A 21,400-nucleotide genomic window follows, 5' to 3' on the forward strand; every position below is an offset into this window, starting at 1 on the left:
GTGTGTTTAGTCCTGTTTGGAGTCCCAGTTTCACTCGGTAATTAACATGGTCAAAGCAAATACGATCTTCTAAATAATTAACTATACCACTAATAATAAATTAATAGTAATTAACTAAGCTTTAGTTAGTAGAGACTTTCTGGAAGACTTTTATCGATCATCATCACTCTCAATACTTTATATATTACTTTAATGGTAAGCTTATCTAACTGATGAATTAATTATGTTTTGTTTTAGTTTATGATTTTAATAGTTGTTTCCTCTACTAACTTATTTGCATTGTGTGATTACATTAGTCTAGCACAGCTCAAACTAGATCAGATTCTTTAATTATAAGATAAAACTGCTGCATGATTATTATTTTTGTTTCGTAATATTCAAGTATATATATATATATATGAAACCTTCATTATTTGGTTGACTTTTTTCTGTCACTCTCCAACCTTTTCGGTTATATGATTACATCTAATAGAAGAACTGCTTGATTCTAGAATAATTAAGGATTCTCTCCCTAACAAGCAAATGTAGATCCAAAATAGTGTGTGACAATTTATCAAGTGTAGAGATTTCAAACTGTACCGTTTGTTTATCTTTTTTTTTTTATTATTGAGGATGACACGTTTCAGCAGAGCTACGGTTGCTACATAAATGGACCCATGTGCACGTATCACCCACATCTGGACATTTGGTAATAAAAAATTACAAAAACTTGAGACACTTTCAGTGTTTGACTTTCAATAGTTATAACATCCAAGACACATTACAATACATACACCTTCTCCTTGTACAATCAAGCTCTGTGTAACTACTCTCCGGTCTTCAATATTCATACTGCAACCATAACCAAAAATGAAGAACTCTTCCAAGTCTCAGAAGCCTCAAGTGTTCATCAATTTCAGGGGTAAAGCTCAAAGAAAAAACCTGGTGAGCTTTCTAAAGCCAAAACTAGAGGCAATCAGAGAAATCAAAGTTTTCATGGACGAGGACGAGATTAGAGGGAAGCCAATCACAACACTCTTCGAACGAATCAGAGAGTCAAGTATCGCACTAGTCATCTTCTCAGACAAGTACACCGAGTCATGCTGGTGCTTAGACGAGCTCGTTGAGATCAAGAACCAAATGGACAAAGGATCTATCGTTCCTTTTCCAATTTTCTACAAAGTGAAACCTGAGTCCGTCAAGTACCAGACTGGTCCCTTCGGTAATAATCTCCTCAAGACTGAAGATGCCATTCGCAAAAACGTTGACCGGAGAAACACTAGGTCAATACTTGAAACAGAGGATATGATTTGGGGATGGAGGCAAGCTTTAGTTTCCATAGGCGGCATAATGGGGTTAACTTATAATCATAAGTGTGACTCCGATTTCGTTGATGATATTGTGGTCCAGGTCAAGAAAATGTTATTGTTAGCCAATTTGTCTCCAAGAAATGGTCTTACAATCATAAAGAGACCTCAGATGCATCCTCAGGAAGAAGTAACGTCGTACTCGTTGTTACAAGCTTTAAACCTTAAGGAATCTGATCTTGAAGATATCAATGGCGTGGTTTCCCAAGGCACTGATCGTTTGGTGTTTCTTGACCTGATCTCTCTTCAGAATCCTATCCTTACTCAACGACTAATGGAGCTAGTTCAAGCTAGAAAGATTCTCTTGGTGTTGTTAGGTTCTCTAGAATACTACAATAATGTTAGTTTCCTCAAACTCTCAAAAAAAAACATTTTTCTGAATTGTTGTAGCAAGTTAATTCGTATTATTGCTCTGCAGGGATTTACTTTTGACCGTCTCTTTCTACCTAAGAAACCTCAAGTAAGCTACTCTGATATGGTAGAGAGTAATGACAATCTGCGTAATAATCCCCAAGTAAGCTACTCTGATGCTGCTTTGACCTGCTGCTTGTCATTCTTATGTAACATACTAAAACGTACTGAAATGAAAATCGAAGACCCTCCATCTCCAAGAGTGTTCATCGGTCTCGGAGAAAAGCATCTAGGAAAGTTCCTAGTGACCTCTTTGAAAAGAGAATTGGAAACGAACCAGATAATAGTGTACTATTTAGAGGATGAGACGAGGAGCAGGATCCAAGAGTCAGGGGTTGCAGTAGTATTCTTCTCAAATAAGTACCCTAAGTCAGAAAAGTGTCTTGATGAGCTCGTTGAGATCAAGAAACTGATGGACGCAGGGCAAATCGATGCCTTCCCTGTTTTTTACGGCTTGAAGCATGAACCAGTTAGGAAACTGAACGGATGTTTCCTTAATAGGCTTCTCAAGATAGAGAATGAAGTGCGTAACAACATCAAGACGAGAGATGATAAGTCTGTGATTGAAACTGAAAAAAAAATCTGGGGATGGAGAGAAGCGATCTCATCCATTGCCTCAAGACCGGGTCTGAGCTATGAACTTAGGTATACAAATATATGCATGTGTGTGTGTTGCTTCTATGAACTACGAACTTGTTTCATTGTCTCACTAGTGTGCTATCTTTTTTGCAGCACTGATGACGTGTTCGTCAGTGATATTGTGACTAAGGTCAAGGAGCTATTTGCCTCTAGGGAGAAACAGAAGACAAAAGCAGCAACAACACTAGTCAAATCCCCTGATGCTGACTTATTCTACTCCAAAAATTCGTTTTTACAAGCTTTAAACCGTGACATTACAGACTTTGAAGGCTTCACAGATATCCCCAATGATCTTGTACTCCTGAGGCTTAAAGGACAGACTAATCTAGTGTTCCTCAAACTGAGTTCTCATGAAAATCTTGTTCGGTTTCAGAGTTCTGACTCATTCAAATCCATTACAGAGGTTTCTCTCCAACCCTAATTTTCTTCTCTTAGTCTCAAACAACTTTTGTGGCTTCTCATGACTTTCTTCAGTCTTTATTACTCTTCCAGGCTTTTGCTTTGAATTCTATGGATGTTATCAGATTTAGCGAGCCTTCTCTGGCCTTGGCATTAGAGTCCTATCAATCTCAGCAATGGTCTTAAAATGCGTACCACATTAAATAATTACTATGCTTCAAGTATTAATGCTTCATCTTAAACTAAAATTAACAGATGATACAATTTTGGCAGAAACAAATGTTTTCAGATGGATTTAGTTGGAGAGATGAGGCTCATAAAACACTTCTTCTTTGCTTCCTTGGGTATCAAGTTAAGCCTCTCAAATAATCATGAACGTGGACGGATATATTAAAACAATCTACGTGTATATGAGTAGTTTCTTCATTTATCCCGTTGAAGCTTTGTTTGCTACCTGTAATTTCTGATCTGTGAAGCCTAACTAGTCAACTGCGATCAAACATATGTTTCAGAGTAGAGTAAGCCTTAATTCCCTAGCTACCAAACAAATTGATCCTTTGGTACGCATTTGTGGACAGCGTTATCATATAATATATAATCCATTAGCCAAAATGAATAAAGACAATGAAAGATTTGGTTGACAAAAAAAAAAGAAAGACTCAGTGGTTACAATATTATTTGTTTATGATGACCAAAAGACCAGAGACTCCATAATAAACATGAAGCAATATATAATTCTTCGATTACATAATTTATCCTGCGTAACGACAGATTTTCTCGTTGTCACACTAATCAATTAAGGTAAAGAACCTAATTTTTTTAATGTAGCAGTTAAAGATGCAAGATGGACACAATTATCTAAAACGTCTACATTGTTGGATTGGAGATAATATCTCTTAGATATAAACTTCTTTTACTAAGGTAGATTTGTATATATAGAATTTATATCAATGTAAAATAAGAAGATTTTTGTACGAATCAAGTGTATAAATTTAACATTAGTCGTTCACTCGTTTGTAAATCTGTGTAGTAAATTCATATTTTGAACCATAGCAGAGTTACATTGGTCTCTGAATTTCATTACTACCACATTCCACTTCCACATATATAAACTGACAGTGACCCATGTGGACTTATTATTAATCGCGTTTTGGACATTTGGTAATATAAAATTATGAAAACATAGAAGAGAGACTTTGGTGTGTTGTCATTTTTCTCTGCAACCAAGCTTTGTCTAACTCTTCAACATTCATATTTTAACCATAATCCTAACCTAAATGACAAAATCTTCTCAGTCGCGGTCGCGGAAGCCTCAACTGTTCATAAATTTTAGGGGTGAGATCTACGAAACACATTGATGAGCTTCCTAAAGCAAAAATTAGATGAGATCGGTGATATCAATATTTTCAAGGATAAATGCGAGGTTAAAGGAAGTCCACTCTCAAGTTGAGTCCTGAACGTGTAGCTTCCTAATCTAGTGTTTCTCAAGTTGAGTCCTGAACTTCTAGTCGGATTTCAGTGTTCGGACTCACTCAAATTCCTTACAAATGTTGGTTCCCCAACCCTCTAAATTTCTTATCTTAATCTCAAGAGTCTTCTGTGGCTTGTCAATTTGTCATGACATTATTTACTTAATATCATTCTGCAGGGTTTTTGCTTGGAATCCTTCAGGTGCCATCAGTTTGGGTGGACCTACTTGAATATATCTTAAACTGAAACTGACACAGTTGATACAAATGTGACAGAACCGGATAAACACTTAATTTCAGATGATTTCAGTTAAAGACAGGGCGCAAAAGAAGCACTTGTTATTTGGTTACTTAGGTGTCAAGTTAAGACTTAAGACTCTGTTTTGTTCTGTTCACAAATAATTAATTAATAATATATATAGGCGGATATATGCAAAATATATATATGTGCGTTTGACGATTATTTTATGCATTGTATCACACGATCTGAAAACACCAAAGAGCAGAGATTCTGAGCTTCGTCTAAGAAGCTTTCTAGTCCTCCGTCATCTGATTAGCCGCGCCGAAAGAAAGAGGACCATCCGATATTTTCACCATTGGCCAAACCTCAGCAGTAACAACTAGCTTCCGTCCTCCCACTTCACTTCCGTTAAGTTCCAAGGCCTTGTCATTTGCGTCATCTCCGACGATAATAACAGAAGCAGGACTGTTAACAAAACAAAAAACAAACAAAAAGACATTTCACAAACTGGTTTCGTTCGAGCTTAAAAGGTTTTGTTATCGCAAAAAGAAAGAAAAAAAAAACAAAACAAACCTGGTGAGTCCGGGCAATTCAACTTTAAGGATTACTCCACATGAACGGAAGTGATCCTTCAACGCCTTCTTGATTTCATCCGCAGGAAGGGAGGTGTCGAATCCATCAACACCAATAACCCAACTGTTGGATAACAAATTTTATTATTAATGTAATTAACACATCGTACATACATCCTCATATATTATATATATATATAAAAATCTCGAAATTAAAAAAGCGTAGTAAAGTTACCACTGTTGTCCTCTCGTAAAGGAGAACTTTAACCCAGAACCCTAATAATCAGTACAAAAGGTGTAATAATTTTGTCACATGATATAGGTAGGTAGGTAGGTAAAAATTAAATTTATGAAGAAAACGATTATTATTAGAGAATCAATCAAAGAGCCAGAAGGATTACCTGGTATGCGTTACACGTACACTTCTAGAGTTATACATGAAAAGAAGAGATATCAGAGGTAGGGATTTGAAAACTACAAATCATTTATCATATTAATTAGAGAATCAAAGGAGAGGATGATTACCGGCGGGATTGCGTAATAGCCGAAATTCGTGGAAGCGAACTGATTCACGTTAGGATGACAATAGATATGAGATTTATTAGAGTTTTTCAAAGATAAAATAATTTTATCATTAATTAGAGAATTAAAGAGAGCAATAAGGAGAGGATGATTACCGGGAAGCCACCGCTAGGGTACGGGGTTTCGTTGTCCATGCCGTCGGGGAGTTTCCCGGCAGAGTAGTTGTTCACGTTATGCATTGAGAGAGAGAGAGAGAGAGGTTGACAAGAGATATCAGATCTAGGGTTTTCAGATTTTGGGATTTCATAGGACTCGAAGCTCTTTATTTATATTATTTTTTACTTTTATCTTTTTCAGGGGGATAACGCTCTTTTCCTTTTAACTTCTCATGTCATGACATTCGTTATTGGATTACTCTGCAGGATAATATTATTAACACATGGACAAAAGATACCAGTTCTAGGGTTTTCAGATTTAGGGATTATAGAGGACCCGAAGCTCTTTATTTATAATTTGTTTCTTTTTTTTTGGGGGCTTTAGATTATTAATATTATTTTATACAAGGGATCTTAGCAAGCACTTTTCTTAGCTCTTTCTTCGAGATAGTGATGGTCTCGTTAGAGATACAGATTTCAGTAAACTGGTCTCTCGATTATAGCCAATTGAGTCGGTATCTCTACTTCGCTCTAAATCGCCAAAACCAGTATCATCTAGCTACTAGAAGAAAAAAAAAAAAAAAAAGATATATCTCAGATACTCAAGGGCTATAATAGAGTAACTCCATTTGTCTCTCTGCCTCTATCCGAGTTCTTTTTTTCTAGGAACCTCTTCTGTTTTTGATGTGTATGCTTATGAATAGGAGACTCCACATGATGTTATTTTGAAGCCTTCCGTTGTCAAAGTAGATACATGGGATCAGAAGTTAAAACATAAGCCGCCTACAGATAGAATATTGGCAACAGAGATCGATTTTAACCTTTGCCTTGTAAGTTCAGATCTTTGAGATATAAATTTTCGTAGTTTGGGCTAGCTAGTGAAGAACGACTTGAATTCTTAATCCGGCAGATGAAATCTACCCGGGTCAAAATCCGGTTATCATAAGAAAATGTGACATTCTGAATCAAGAAGATTTGAGTTATGTACTTCGCTTTTGTTGCGTTACTTTCTCATAAAACTATGTTTGTTTCTTTTACTTGAGTTTTTCATTATCAAACTATATGTTTAGCGATGACTGTTGTCTGCTAGTGTAATACCTTGTTAGGATTTAGCTATATCAATTTAGTTGTACGTCGAAAATAAAATAATATATGATAAAAGAGAGTTCGAGGCTTAACTATCAACTGCTATCAAACATGTGTTTTTGTGTGTGATATCTTCCTGACATCAAAAGTTTCATAAGTTCAAAAAATCAGCACAAATATGAATCTAAATTAAACACTCTATTTGCCTGAGTAGATCGATTAAGTGTTGATTTACATTTTATTCAAAAAAAAAAAAAAAATTAAGTGTTGATTCCTTTATACCAAAAATATGGATCCTTTATGTGCATTTTGGACCAATATAAAACATACAATTTGGCCAAAATGAATAACACAAAGAAGGATTGGTTGACAAACATATATGTAAGATGAAGAAATACTCGATCGGTTGCAATATTATTGTGTATGGCCAAAAGACCAAAGTCTCCATAATATACATCTACATGCATTACACAACACATTTCTTCTATGAAACTTCTGTATAACGACACATTTCATTTTGCAACTACATTGAAATTTCAATTCAGAGGTGTGAACCCTAGTTTGTAATTGATGTAGTAGTTGAAAATGCAAGATGGAGACAAAAAAAACTTCAATTTTCATATGAAATTTTAAATACATTTTACTAGAAACTTCACTTTTCATAACATTTCAACAGTAAAATATTAAAAGAAACTTCAATTTTAATAACAGTAAATTGTTGAAGAAAATACAATTTTGATGAGTTGGATGTTTGGAACAGATAAATAACAGTAAAATGTTAATGTGGTACATTTACTGATTTACACATGCACATTATATAACTCAACTAAGATGAACAAATATAACACATGCAATTTCCCTACATTTTCTTCTTCTGTCGTTTTAGGCATTTGAAATTTCAAGGCAAGCCTTGCACAAATTGACCCATGACTTTCTTAACCGCGGACATCAGGTAAGAGAAAATAATAATAAAAACCCCAAAGAGAGACTTTGGTGTGTTGACCTAAGTATATTTAATGTCCAAGAAACATCTTCTCCTTCTCCATTTTTGTATGCAATCAGGCTCTCTCTCTATCTTTTCAAAATTCATAATTCAACCATAATCCAAATGATGAACTCTTCAAGGTTGCGGAAGCATCAAGTGTTCATCAATTTCAGGGGTAAAGCTGAAAGAGACAACATAGTAAGCTTTCTAAAGTCAAAACTAGATGAGATCAGCGATATCAATGTTTTCATTGACGTGGACGAGATTAGAGGGAGACCAATCAGTATACTTTTCGAGCGAATCAGAGAATCTAGTATCGCACTTATCATCTTCTCAAACAAGTACCCGAGTCATGTTGGTGCTTAGACGAGCTCGTTGAGATCAAGAAGCAGATGGACACAGGATCTCTTGTTCCTTTTCCAATATTCTACAAAGTGGAACCTGACAGCGTCAAGACACAGAGAGGTTACTTCCTTAACACTCTCCTCAAGACTGAGGATTACGTGCGCCAGAAGGTTGATCGGAGTAGCTCCGAATCGATACTTGAGACAGAGGCTAGGATTTGGGGATGGAGGCAAGCTTTAGTCTCTGTTTGCGAAAGAATGGGGTCTCCTCGTCAACATAAGAGTGATAAAGATTTTGTTAGTGAAATTGCTGTCGAGGTCAAGAAAATGTTAGACGATTTATCTCCAAGAAAGGATCTTACAATCATAGAGAGGCCTCTGATACATCCTCAGGAAGAAGTAACGTCGTTCTTACAAGCTTTAAACCTAAATATATCTGATCTTGAAGATCTTACCACAAAGCCGTCCGAACACTTTAATGACGTTGCCGTTTCCTTGGGCACTGATCGTTTGGTGTTTACTGACCTGATCTCTCTTCAGAATCCTACCCTCGCTCAACGACTAAGCGAGCCAGGTCAAGATGGAAAGATTCTCTTGGTGTTGTTAGGTTCTCTAGAATACTACATTGAGGTTTGTTATCTCATCCTCTCACTATTTTTTATTCTGAGTTGTGAGAGGAAGTATAATGGGTATAGTTACTTTGTAGGGTTTTGATTTGAAGCTTCGTTTGCTGGACAAGAAACCTCAACAATTGCCAAGTAACGAGGTCGTTGTCCCAGCTCAAGAAATCCAAGATCAAAGCTACCCTTTATCAGATCAAATCACTAGTAAGTTTCTTGTATATCACGCAATCGTATCACTCTGTTACATGTATCCTTATTTCCCTCTTGGATTAAATTTGACAGATGTGGTAGCCAATAGGTTTCCAACTGCAGAGAGTAATGAAAATCTAAGTAACCACCTTGGTGTAGATTACAACTCCAATGCTGCTTTGATCTGCTTTTTACTCTTTTGTAAAATACAGAAGCGTCTTCCGTCTAGAAGAGTGCTCATCAGTTTTGGAGAAAAGCAGCTCGGAAAATACCTAGTGAGTCTTCTGAAAAATGGATTAGAATCAAACCAAATCTCAATGTATGTAGAGGATGAGATCATGAGCAGGATCAAAGAGTCAAGGGTTGCTATAGTGGTCTTCTCAAAAATGTTTCCTAAGTCAGAGAAGTGTCTTGATGAGCTAGTTGAGATCAAGAAGCTTATGGACGCAGGAGAGATCGATCCCTTCCCTATTTTTTACAACTTGACGGTCGAATCAGTTAAGAAAATGAAGGGATGGTTCTACAATAGGCTTCTTAAGATAGAAGACGAAGTGCGTAAAAACATCGAGAGAAGAAATGATAAGTCTATACTTGATATCGAAGCTAGAATATGGGGATGGAGACAAGCTATCTTGTCAATTGCCTCAAGACCGGGATTGAGCTATCAACATAGGTATATAAATATATTCACATATATGTGTGTTTCCTTTCTATGTCAACACACATTAGTACTTCAATATTCTTTTTGCAGCAATGATAACGCGTTCGTCAGTGATGTCGTGACCAAGGTCAAGAAACTATTTGCATTTAGGGAGTCACTAATGCATCGACAGGAGACAGAGGCAGCAACAACAGTAGTCAATTCCTTTGATGATGAATTATTCTACTCCCAAACTTCGCTCTTACAAGCTCTAGACTTTGAAACTACAGATCTTGAAGGCTTCACAAAGATTCCAAAGGGTCTCGTTTCTTTGAGGCGGAAAGGCAAAACTGATTTAGTGTTCCTCAACTTTAGTTCTAAAGAAGAGTTGGTCCGATTTCAACGTTCTAACTCATTCAAATTCCTTGAAAAGGTTTTTCACCAACCTTAATTTTTCTTTTACCCATCTCAAAGAAACTTTTCTATCTTCTCATGACATTAATTCTTTTGGTATTACTACTCTGTAGAAGTTTGCTTTCAGTCCTTCAGGTGTCATCAGAATTGAAGAGCATACTCTGGCCTAGGCATCAGAGTCGTCCATTCAAGAAATTGATAGTTGATACAATTTTGGTAGCAAGTAACAACAATGTTTTGAGATGGATTTAGTTGGAGACAAGACAGCTCATAATTGAAGCACTTCTTCTTTGTTTGCTTCGGTATCATTGCCTAAAGTAATCAATAATGTGGACCGATATGTAAAATATATTTATTATTTTCTTCTCTTTTTCGAATAAAGCTTTTTTAAAAATAAATGTTAAATTATATTCAAAGAAAAAATAACGTTTTACATCAGCTTATGTTGGAAGTAAATTTGATTGTGGCAAAGATTAAACCAGAGCTAGCATAGTGTATTCTATCTCCTTAGTAGCGTGTGGCGAGCCATGTCTGCAGACCCAGAGCATATCGCCGATCCCCCATTCGTTCAATAGGTAGAAGTTGAGCTCTAATTTGCTTGTCAAGCCAGCCAATAAGAATTAGCTCAGGAGTTGGAACTTCCCCATGCCGTCAGGCATTGCGTTCCCACCAAACAGAGTAAACGGTAAGTTGAAAGGTGTACCGAATCAAGAAACCATACACCCGATCAGCTGGAGTTTCAGAGATGAAAGCAAGTAGCGGTATCCAAGAGGTATTGAAACGGGTGTTGTATAGTTTTTGTGCTATGCTAGACCAAACTGCAGCTGTATACGGATATGAGAAGAACAGGTGATCTCTCGTCTCCACTAGAGCAGAACAAAAAACACAACTCACATTACTACCATTTTGCCAATAAACCATTCGATCACCTGTGGCTGTGGACAGTCGGTTGTGTACTGCAAGCCAAGTACAGAAGGAATATTTAGGTGTTTCATGAGCAAACCAAACGCCCTTATGCCAAGCAACCAGGTTGGAGGTTGTTTTAATATGGTTCCATGTATCCCTAGTCGAAAAGGTGGCCTTATAAACATCACCTTTACCTCGCCATAAGACACGATAAGCCTGAGAAGTAGTTCTAGTCTGAAACGCTTGATGCAGAGCATCCTCAATTTCGTTGAACAACTCAACACGGTGACGCCGTCGTCTCCGATTATACCAAGCATCATGAAGAGACATATGTTCTCTTATCCCTAAATCAATCATGCCTCCTGAACCAACTTTATCCAACAAATATTCATGGCTCGACCAGTTGTCATACCAGAACGATGTGAGAGCCCCATTATTAACCTCCACTTTTACAAAAGTTTCTGCCAAGTCTCTATATTTCAGCAAACATTTTCACATCCAGGAGCCCGAGAGAGATGCAGGTTTAACAGACCAGAAACAGCCATCCTTAAATAAATTCATGCGAGACCATTTAACCCATAACGAATCCCCACCAGAGACCAACCGCCAAATCAACTTTAAGCAACTCACGTCATTCGTCTCCTTCAGTGATCTCAATCCTAATCCACCCTCACACTTAGGTTTACATACATCAGTCCATGACAACTTTTCCTTCTTAGCATTCAGAGCCGGACCAGACCATAAGAAAGCAGAGCATATACTGTCAAATTCTCGAATACTCTCCCGCGGAAGCCTGAAAGCACTCATCCAGAAGCTTGCTGTACACCATAACACCAAGCGTATGAGGTCGAGACGACCCGCAAAGGAGAGGTTGCATGCCATCCACGTTTTTACCCTGTTACAAATTTGATCAAACAAAGGGGAGAGTTCTGCTGTAGTGAGTCTGTGAGGTATTAAGGGGAGTCCAAGATATCTAACAGGGAGCTGTCCCAATCCGAAACCATACCAATTGCCCAAAAGTGCAGTATTATCCAGGGAAACTCCTCCAAGATACAAAGTTGTTTTCTCCATACTTATGGTTAGGCCTGAACGCTTAGCGAAAATATTCAAAACCTGGACAATACCATCAACTGATCTAACTTTACCATCCAATAATATCATGAGGTCGTCGGCAAAACAAAGATGCGTTAACCGACGATTTTTGCATCGCGGGTGATATCCAATGTCCTGCGAGTCAGCGGCTTTGTCCAACATCTTGGATAGAACATCCATACAAATGACAAACAGGTAGGGCGAGAGCGAGCAGCCTTGACCCAGTCCCCTAGCACTGCGAAAGTAACCCGAAAGCTCTCCATTCACCTGAGCCGAGAATGAAGCCATAGTGACACATAGAGAGATCCAATGGATAAAGACAGGAGGGAACTACAAAGTGCTTAAAACATTGAACAGAAAAGACCACTGAACTGAATCAAAGGCCTTTGAAATATCCACTTTCACCGCACACCTTGTAGAGATATTATTCGTATGATAGTCCTTCACCAGCTCTGTTGCAAGGAGTACGTTTTCAATAAGTAACCGATCCGCCACAAACGCTGATTGGTTCCCATCAATAAACTCAGGCAAGATGCGTTTAAGTCTATTGGTAATAACCTTCGAGATAACCTTGTAAAGAACATTACAGCAGGAGATCGGTCGATAATCTCTCATCTCTTTAGCATCCTTTTTCTTCGGTATGAAAGCTAGTATCGTGGCATTGAGTCCCTTTGGTAGAAAGCCTTTGGCAAAAAAATACTGGACCGCAACAACGAATTCATAACCAATGATGTCCCAAGCGACTTTATAAAATTCGACTGTGTAGCCATCTGGGCCCGGTGACTTGTCACTTGGCATAGCAAACAAAACTTTTTTAATTTCCTCCCCCGTGACAACCCTAGTGAGCCAGCGACAATCTGCCTCTGAACAACGGAATGGCAACAAATCAGCAAGACAGTCCACTGACATCTCCTCATAGTCAGCAGATATAGTTTGGAGAAAGGATTGAAAAAAAGACACAGCCTCCGCTTTAATATCCTCTGTGGTCTTTAGCATTCGCCCATTCTGAGTTACAATTTCCCTCATCGTATTCACAGCCTCTCGAGTGGCCACAGCACGATGGAATGCCTTGTTGTTCCGATCGCCCACTTGGAGCCAGTGCAATATTGATCTCTGTTTCAAAAACTTCTCCTGAAGAACAGAGACATGATCCCATCATACGTAAACCTCTTTCTCCTTTTCCATAGCAGAAACAGAAGGGGAAGCTAAATTGGCCTCCTGCTTCCGGCACAACTCCTCCAACGCATCCTTAGTCCGTTTGTACAAGTTACTCATCTTCTTCCTTGCCAAACATCAGATACGCGGTTTTAAAAGCTTGAGCTTTTTTGAAAACCGGTAGAGCGATGAAGTTGACAAATAAATCCCATCCGTGCGCTCCCATAACTCTTTGACAAGAGGCTTAAACTCCTCCATTTCAGCAATACCATTCACAAACTTGAATGGTCGTCGGGAGATACTTGTACCTGCAACCCCACTTAAATGAACTCTACATCGTAAATGATCCGATATTCCTCCAGCTTCGAACACACTGTAAGATTGCAGAAAAGAGGAGGACCAGTTGTCATTGACCAAAACTTGATTCAGTTTTTTCGAAATCAAGTTACCATCCTGTTTGTTACTCCATGTAAATAAAGGGCCATGATAGGCCAAATCCTTAAGCTGACAGTCATTCACCACTGAACGAAATCATGCATCCCCGGAAAGAGAGTAGGTCGAGTGTCCACTCCCGAATGCTCGTCTAGCTCCAAAGTCACATTAAAATCTCCCAGAACCAACCAAGGTCTGTTACGAACAATTGGAGAAGCGTAATGTGCTCTCAAATCTGTCCACAACTCATTCCTTCCTTCTACACTGTTTGCCGCATGAACAAAAGAGCAAAAAAATTCCTCCTCCTGCTCTTCTAGTTTGACGGAACACGTTATAAGTTGACTACTTTTATAAAACGGAGTAAGTCTTACATTACCCCTCCAAACAACCCAAATACGCCCCAAAGGATGATGCTCATAGTTAGTCAATAAAGACCAGTCTTTGAACACCTTTTTCCTCAGCCACATAGCTTTTCCTTCTGTTACTCGAGTTTCCAACAGACATCCAAACTGAAATTTACTATCATCCACCCACTTCTTTATTATGGAATGCTTTGTAGATTTATTTAGACCGCTTACATTCCAAAAAAACAAGGACATTTAATTTGATTTTTGAGCATTTTTCTTTTTCTGCTCCCTAGGAGGATTCCTAGATGATTGAGAAGAAGTTTGTTGAATCACCTTATGTGCTGTCTTAGAATCCCGCGGGAGAGAGGGACGTATCCAGGACTCACTGGCTTTATCACGAGCCTTGTCCTTTTGCTCTGATAACACGTTTGATAACACGTTTCGAATAAAGCTTTGTCTGTTATTCAATCAAATCTGTCCAAATTTGATAACACGTTTTACTTATAACCCAAGAAATATATATGTAAGAAAAAAACATAATCACATATTCCTTCTTCTAGATTAGCAACGTTGAAGCTTCACTTCATCAATAGGCATCGGATCTTCCGGGAAGTTACACGGCACAATCGTCCCCGGCTGCTTCTCCGGCAACAACTGACACGGCGCAGGAGTCACTCCACTGGTGTAACCAGAAATATCAGTACAATTCCAAAGCACTTTCTTAGGTTTCTTGGATAGAGTGATCGTCACGTTAGAGATACAGATTCCTGTAAACTGGTCTCCTGATATACCAGCCAACTGAGCTGGCATCGTCACGTTCTCCGCTACCATGTCTTGGTAGTTGATGTTCTGAATCACTGGTAACGCCTTCGGATCGTAATGCTCGTCCGGATGAGAACCGTAACTCCCGGTCATCCAAAACACATACTTCATTGTCTTCATTGTCATTCCTCTTACGTACACATCCTTCACGTATCCGCCTCGTCCAATAGCTGTTTTGATCCTGTAGAGATTGAAATAACGGTATCTTGTTAACCAAAACCAAACTAAACCGGTTGATTTAAGTGAACCGGGTGGTTACATACCTGATTCCAGATTCAGAGTCAATGGCGACGATATCTTCAGCTCGAACATCTTCAATTCCACCGGACATCTCGCTGCCGAGAGCGATCACGGCACTGTCTGGGGAAATGCATGTGAGCCGTCGGATCAAAAGCTGTTTCGTAGGCATGCCGTATGCGATTCCGTACTGATCCCATCCACTCTTTACGGCGATACAATCGTCACCGGAGACTATGTAGCAGTCCTCGATCCTCGTGTTGGTACAAGAATCTGATACAAAACCGGTACTAATTAGTTAATTTCAGCCAGCTCTTTAGAAAAACCGGTTATTGGAAGTTAAATGAGTTCGTACCGGGGTTGATTCCGTCGGTATTTGGTACCGTGACCGGTGCTAATATTGTCAAACCTTGGATTAATATATTGCTGCATTTTACAAGAAAATAATTAAAACCGGTTTATAATAGGTTAATAATTTGATAACCGAATGGTTAAACCGGGTTGTTTTTTTTTTAACCTGCTGTAGACCGGGTGAATATGCCAAGAAGGAGAATTCAAGAAAGTGAGATTGGAGATTTGGATACCATCAGAATGCATGATCTCAATCAAATAGGGTCTTGTGTATTTTAGTTCTCCTCTCTTGAATTTTCCCCACCATGGCTCTCCTTGTCCATCAATTGTCCCATTCTCACCTTTCAAAATTCAATAATCACAATTTTTATCAGTTTGCTAAGGTGTAGTTTTTTTCAGATATTTTAGTTGGTTCGGAAGTACTAACCGGTGATAACCACGTCGGTTAAGTTTGAACCGAAAAGTAGACTGATGAATCTTCCACCATCTGTGTCTCTCCCTCGCCCGTACGAAGGCAATGGCTCTATCACTTCATAGTCACTCTCTTCCTATTAATAACGTTAGAACCAACAATTATTTCATAGTTAGCTTTCAAGTCAAACTTTGTCTATTTAACAATATGACATTTACAACAACTTTAGAATAAGTTTCAACAAGTATAATCCTGAAAAGGGTTTCTCTTAATTTTGGTTAGCTTTAGGCCTAGGAAATAAAAAGAACTACTTTAGGCTAAGGCCAAAAGTAACATGTGGCTCAGTTTTGGAATCGAAATGGACGAGTGAGATCTTCCAAACAAGTATGGGTCACATACTCTTAAAAGTTAAAACCGTCCAATATTGATCCCCACTACGTTTGCCTATTTTTTGTCTTTGCGTAACCACCACTTTACCCTATACCCTCTACTTTTAGAATTTAGAGTAACGCATTCTAATAAATATTTTTTAATGTTTTTCAAATCTCACAATTACGAATGTGTACTACTTTTTATGTACACAAACTATTTACTAATTAATAGAACCATGACTTTTTTTTTTTGTTGGTATAACGAAAAAAAGCATAGCTTGAATGGCCCAACCACATAAGAAGAAGCTGGCCAGCAAATGTCACGTGAATGTTTAATTTGTATGTATGAATTGCAACAACACAAAATTAGCAACAGAGAAAGAATACCATTTCATCTAAGACGTTTATGGAGTTTTGTGTCACGGGTGTTCCTAGTTAATTTTTTATATAATTATAATAGACTAATGAACAATTTTATAATGGTTACATAAAACTTACTTTTTTTTTTTTTTTACATAAAACTTACTTGAGAGGCGAGGATAACAGCATCAGGGTGGAGAAAGAGCGTGAAATGGCTGGTGAGGTTAAAGCTTCCGGTGAGCCACCGTCCAGCGGGAACAAATAACAATGAGCCACCGTGATCAGCGAAACGGCTAAGTTGTGAGACCGCGTCACGAAACGCCGCCGTATTTGAGGTCACACCGTCTCCCACGGCGCCAAACTCGTCCAAGGAGGCTGAGTAAGCTCTACACGATATTGCTGAGTACTCAAACTCTTCTCCACGACGGTGGCCACGGTGACGACGATGGCGATGGACCCGATGGTTATGGGAATCAGTGGCTATGAGGTCATGTTCGGCATCGGCGGTTCCTATGAAGCCACCCTCGTGGCTGATGAAGAGAAGGAGGAGAAGGACACCAAAGGTGGAGAGAGAGGTTGGCATGGCGGTTTTTTCTAGGGGAGAAATGAAAATGTATTTTTTGTTGTTGTTATGAAAGGAGGAGTTTATTTATATAAGGGACAAACATAAATAATTCGATTTTTGATAACATCATTATTGGTTTTAATTTTATATAGGGTAACGGACTGACGGTGTATATATTTTGGAATTTTTTAGAGAATGTTGTATCATAAATGTAGTGGAATTTGAGCTAGCCTAATAAGTAAATAAATATTTCAAAATCTAAAAATATTAAATTATTTTTGGATCATCAAAATAAATAACCCTCTTATCAAGAATTTATGTTTTTATTAAATACAACTATGCCTTACAAGGCGACGTTATCGTCTTTAAAACATAACAGAACTACTATAATTAACAGTACTCTACGTAAAGTTTCAATTGATTGAGCAACAACAAATTTGGAAAATGTGACCACTAACTTCTTTTGACTTTGAAACCAGCAGTGTAGGATGAGATTTCCCCAATTTGAGCAAATGCGTTGAAGATTTTATTATTGTCTGCCATCTCTTAAAGAACAACAATTAAATATTGTTAACTGAGAATGTCGTTAATTACCCCAGATCACTAAACATATCAATATCTGTTTTGATAAAAATTGTGATTTCAGGTAAAAGTTCTTGTGAAACAAAAAGTTGATACAAAACAAATAAGATGGATGATAGTACTTATTTTGACAAAATTTATGAAAAACACTCAATTTCATTGATCGTAAAAAATAAATAAACAACCCTTTTAATCTTTTCTTTATAAGTTAAGAGTTTCACTCCCTAAAAAACATTATGGTAGAATACTTGTATTAATTATTATACATTTTACCTTAATCCTACTTTTGAAAAAGTGGTCCATGAAAAATAGTATTTCATCAAATTCCTTTGTACTATACTATGTTGGCTAAATAAGCTAGACTACTTCATCATTTGGCATGGACATAGATATATACATTAAGTAATAGACTATTGACTTAAAAAACTATACAACTAGAGCACGGCCTTCTGATCTACTTTGGGGTATATGGTTTACTGAGTCACTCCCACCAACCTAATCTATCAGGATTGAACAGAGGAAGAAAATGAACACAGAATCGAGCAAGAACTAGAGAGAGAGTGAAGAGAGAGCTGAGCTTAGTGAGAGAAAGTTTGTTATTCTCATTAATCTGTAAATGAATGATTACAGCTGTATATGTACTAGATTAGGATTAAGTAAAATGAAGCTTAATCCTACATAAACTATACAATATATAAACCAGTTAATTAATCTCGGTTCACTATACTCTGATACACCCCCTCAAACCTTTCAATCCGGATCCATAGAAGGATTGTAAAGGTTTGACAAACCCATTCGATTAAGTAAAGAATGGAATTGTCGTGTCTGCAAAGGCTTAGTCAGGATATCAGCAAGTTGGTTCTCTGTTCCAATGTGCAGTGTCTTCAGGTTCCCAAGCTTGATCTGATCTCGCACAATGTGGCAATCAATCTCTATGTGCTTCGTTCTTTCATGGAACACTGGATTTGTGGCGATGTACACTGCAGATTTGTTGTCACAGAAGAGCTTAGCAATCGAGGTAACTGGAGCTCGAAAATCCCGAAGAAGTTGCTGAATCCATAGGACCTCCCGAGTAACCTCAGCCATGCTCCTATACTCAGACTCCGTACTGCTATGGCTCGCAACATGCTGTTTCTTGGTTTTCCAAGAGACAAGTGACTTACCAATGTAAACATAAAATCCAGTAATCGAACGCCTTGTATCAGTGCAGGTTCCCCAATCCGCATCCGCAAAAGCATTCACACAAGTCTCATTAGATGTAGAGTAGAACAGACCTTGACCTGGACTACCTTTGATGTACTTGAGAATCCGATGTGCAGCTTGCATATGAGCATCAGTAGGGAATTGTAAGAACTGACTGAGATGATGTACTGCAAATGTGATGTCAGGTCTTGTGATCGTGAGGTAAAGAAGGCGTCCAATAATCTCCCTGTAAGGCCGTGCCGAATCCAAAAGAGTACTTGTGTCCTTCGTAAGGTGAACATATGGATCCATGGGAACAATAGCCGGCTTGCACGCTAATAATCCAGTGTTCTCCAGTAAGTCCAGAGCATACTATCGCTGACAAACAGATATACCCTTGCTCGTTCTTGCTATCTCCAGCCCAAGAAAAAATCGCAGAGGACCAAGTCCTTGATTTTAAAAGCGCGAGCAAAGACAGCCTTAAGTGCAGCCAAATCCTCAGCATTATTACTAGCAATAGCAATGTCATCAACATACACTAAGACTGCTAGAAAACTGGTTGCTGTGAACTTAACAAATAAAGATGTATCTACCTGAGATTGTAAGAATCCATCATCAAGTAAGACTGANTTATCTCCAGCCCAAGAAAAAATCGCAGAGGACCTAAGTCCTTGATTTTAAAAGCGCGAGCAAAGACAGCCTTAAGTGCAGCCAAATCCTCAGCATTATTACTAGCAATAGCAATGTCATCAACATACACTAAGACTGCTAGAAAACTGGTTGCTGTGAACTTAACAAATAAAGATGTATCTACCTGAGATTGTAAGAATCCATCATCAAGTAAGACTGAGGTAAACAAGCGATTCCACTGCCTAGAAGCTTGTTTTAACCCATATATTGACTTACGAAGGCGGCATACAGCATTCGGAGGTAAGACTTGTGAATTACCTGGAGTATAGCCTTGAGGTAAACTCATATATATCTCCTCATCAAGTTCACTGTGCAGAAATGCATTAGAGACGTCCATTTGAGATAACTCCCATCCATGTGTAGCCGCCAGTTCTAACATAAGTTTGACACTCGTTAGCTTCACCACAGGAGAGAAAGTCTCATTGAAATCAACACCTTCCTGCTGAGTATATCCCTTAGCCACCAAACGTGCCTTATACCTCTTAATAGTACCATCAGAATTATATTTGATGGTAAATACCCATTTACAGCCAACAACATTCTTTCCAGGGGTAAAGAAGTAACATACCAGATTCCATTTATCTCCATCGCATCCAGTTCCTCATTAACGGTACCTTTCCATATATCAGACGCCATGGCTTCTTCAAAGGTCTTTGGTTCAGTCTCCATTGAATAGGATAAGATATAGGAACAATAATTTGGGTTGAAGCAATCATATGATAGAACACAAGATAGTGGATATGGGGTAGTATGATTAGGGGGAAGAATAGATGAGACAGTAGCCAATGCACAATGATACTCAGATAAGTAACTAGGGACTTTAGCATTTCGTTTTGGTCTCTCCGTAGGTAAAGAAACAGATGTAGTATCTGGTAAAACAGTAACAGGTTCCCTATGTTCCCTAGGCTCCCTATTCTCCCTACTTGGCACTGATGGTGATGATGATGAATGTATAGGATGCGGTGCAGAATTAATGACATCAGGCAAACCAGTTGAAGTAATAGATGTAGATGGCATATCAGGAACAAAAGGAATTGGATATGGTAGAATGGTATGCGAAAATAGATCAGCAGTGTGTGGTTCGGAAGCAAGATATGGAAAAATATGTTCATGAAAAACAACATTACGGCTAATGGAAATAACATTCGTAGTTAGATCCAAAACTTTGTATCCTGAAGGATATCCCAAAAAGACACTAGACTGTGCTCTCGGTGTAAACTTTGTTCTATCCTTTTGCAGTGTACTAACATAGCAAAGACAACCACATGACTTAAAAGCTTTATAATCCGGTTTCTTATGCATTAACTTTTCAAAAGGAGAAACATTATCAAGTAAAGGAGATGGTATTCTATTTATGATAAAAGCAGCAGTAGTAATGCAATCACTCCAATAGACAAGAGGAATATTTGATTGAAAAAGCAAAGCTCTAGCCACATTTAACAAATGTTGATGTTTTCTTTCCACTATTGAGTTTTGTTGCGGAGTATAAGCACAAGAGAAGAAATGAAACATGCCATGTTCTTTAACAAGATCCTTAAAAGCTAATTCTGGGGCATTATCAGTTCTAATTGCTTTTATCTTTGTATTGAATTCAGTTGCAATAAGTTTCATAAACGTAGGAAAGACATGAGTAACTTCACTTTTATTTTTCAACATATATATCCATGTCACTCTTGTACAATCATCAACTATGGTAAGAAAATACTTGTATCCTTCTATAGACTCTACCGAGAAAGGACCCCATATATCTAGATGTATCAAATCAAATGGTTTCTCAGAGACATGATTATGAAAAGGAAAAGACAAACGTTTTTGTTTAGCTAATGGACAAACTGGACAATGATCTAGACGAGAGACACTT

At 38.1% G+C, this 21,400-nt stretch overlaps 2 protein-coding genes, 1 long non-coding RNA gene and 1 pseudogene across 4 annotated transcripts; 2 read left to right on the forward strand and 2 right to left on the reverse strand.

The window, feature by feature from the left end:
- Nucleotides 792-3,425, forward strand: LOC104731123. 2 transcript variants are annotated; one of them, XM_019234073.1, is made up of 5 exons: nucleotides 792-1,686; nucleotides 1,765-2,402; nucleotides 2,490-2,799; nucleotides 2,889-2,974; nucleotides 3,069-3,425. In XM_019234073.1, coding segments are annotated over exons 1-5 (1,872 nt in total). In that variant the 5' UTR covers nucleotides 792-849; the 3' UTR covers nucleotides 3,070-3,425. The 2 variants fall into 2 exon arrangements, with proteins under 2 accessions (XP_019089618.1, XP_010448697.1); XM_010450395.1 differs by having other exon boundaries at nucleotides 2,889-3,425.
- LOC104731124 lies at nucleotides 4,692-5,372 on the reverse strand. The gene is made up of 3 exons (XR_002034597.1): nucleotides 5,313-5,372; nucleotides 5,079-5,201; nucleotides 4,692-4,970 (listed from the first exon to the last, which is right to left on the reverse strand). It is a non-coding gene; the product is annotated as an uncharacterized LOC104731124 (long non-coding RNA).
- Nucleotides 7,949-10,205, forward strand: LOC104733340 (annotated as a pseudogene).
- LOC104731125 (probable polygalacturonase) lies at nucleotides 14,401-17,154 on the reverse strand. The gene is made up of 6 exons (XM_010450397.1): nucleotides 16,687-17,154; nucleotides 15,805-15,925; nucleotides 15,544-15,718; nucleotides 15,382-15,452; nucleotides 15,053-15,299; nucleotides 14,401-14,970 (listed from the first exon to the last, which is right to left on the reverse strand). The coding sequence occupies exons 1-6, from the start codon at nucleotides 17,101-17,103 to the stop codon at nucleotides 14,529-14,531; spliced, it is 1,473 nt and encodes a 490-aa protein (XP_010448699.1). The 5' UTR covers nucleotides 17,104-17,154; the 3' UTR covers nucleotides 14,401-14,528.

The sequence above is a fragment of the Camelina sativa genome, chromosome 12 (assembly GCF_000633955.1).
Source record: "Camelina sativa cultivar DH55 chromosome 12, Cs, whole genome shotgun sequence".
Classification (NCBI taxonomy): Eukaryota; Viridiplantae; Streptophyta; class Magnoliopsida; order Brassicales; family Brassicaceae; genus Camelina; species Camelina sativa.

Coding starts and splice junctions, on each gene's coding strand:
- LOC104731123 (XM_010450395.1), top strand. CDS start 850: ATGAAGAACTCTTCCAAGTCTCAGAAGCCTCAAGTGTTCATCAATTTC. Junction 1,687..1,764: donor CTCTAGAATACTACAATAAT/GTTAGTTTCCTC, acceptor ATTGCTCTGCAG/GGATTTACTTTTGACCGTCT. Junction 2,800..2,888: donor CATTCAAATCCATTACAGAG/GTTTCTCTCCAA, acceptor TTACTCTTCCAG/GCTTTTGCTTTGAATTCTAT.
- LOC104731125 (XM_010450397.1), bottom strand. CDS start 17,103: ATGCCAACCTCTCTCTCCACCTTTGGTGTCCTTCTCCTCCTTCTCTTC. Junction 15,453..15,543: donor ATTCACCCGGTCTACAGCAG/GTTAAAAAAAAA, acceptor TGTAAAATGCAG/CAATATATTAATCCAAGGTT. Junction 14,971..15,052: donor GACTCTGAATCTGGAATCAG/GTATGTAACCAC, acceptor CAATCTCTACAG/GATCAAAACAGCTATTGGAC.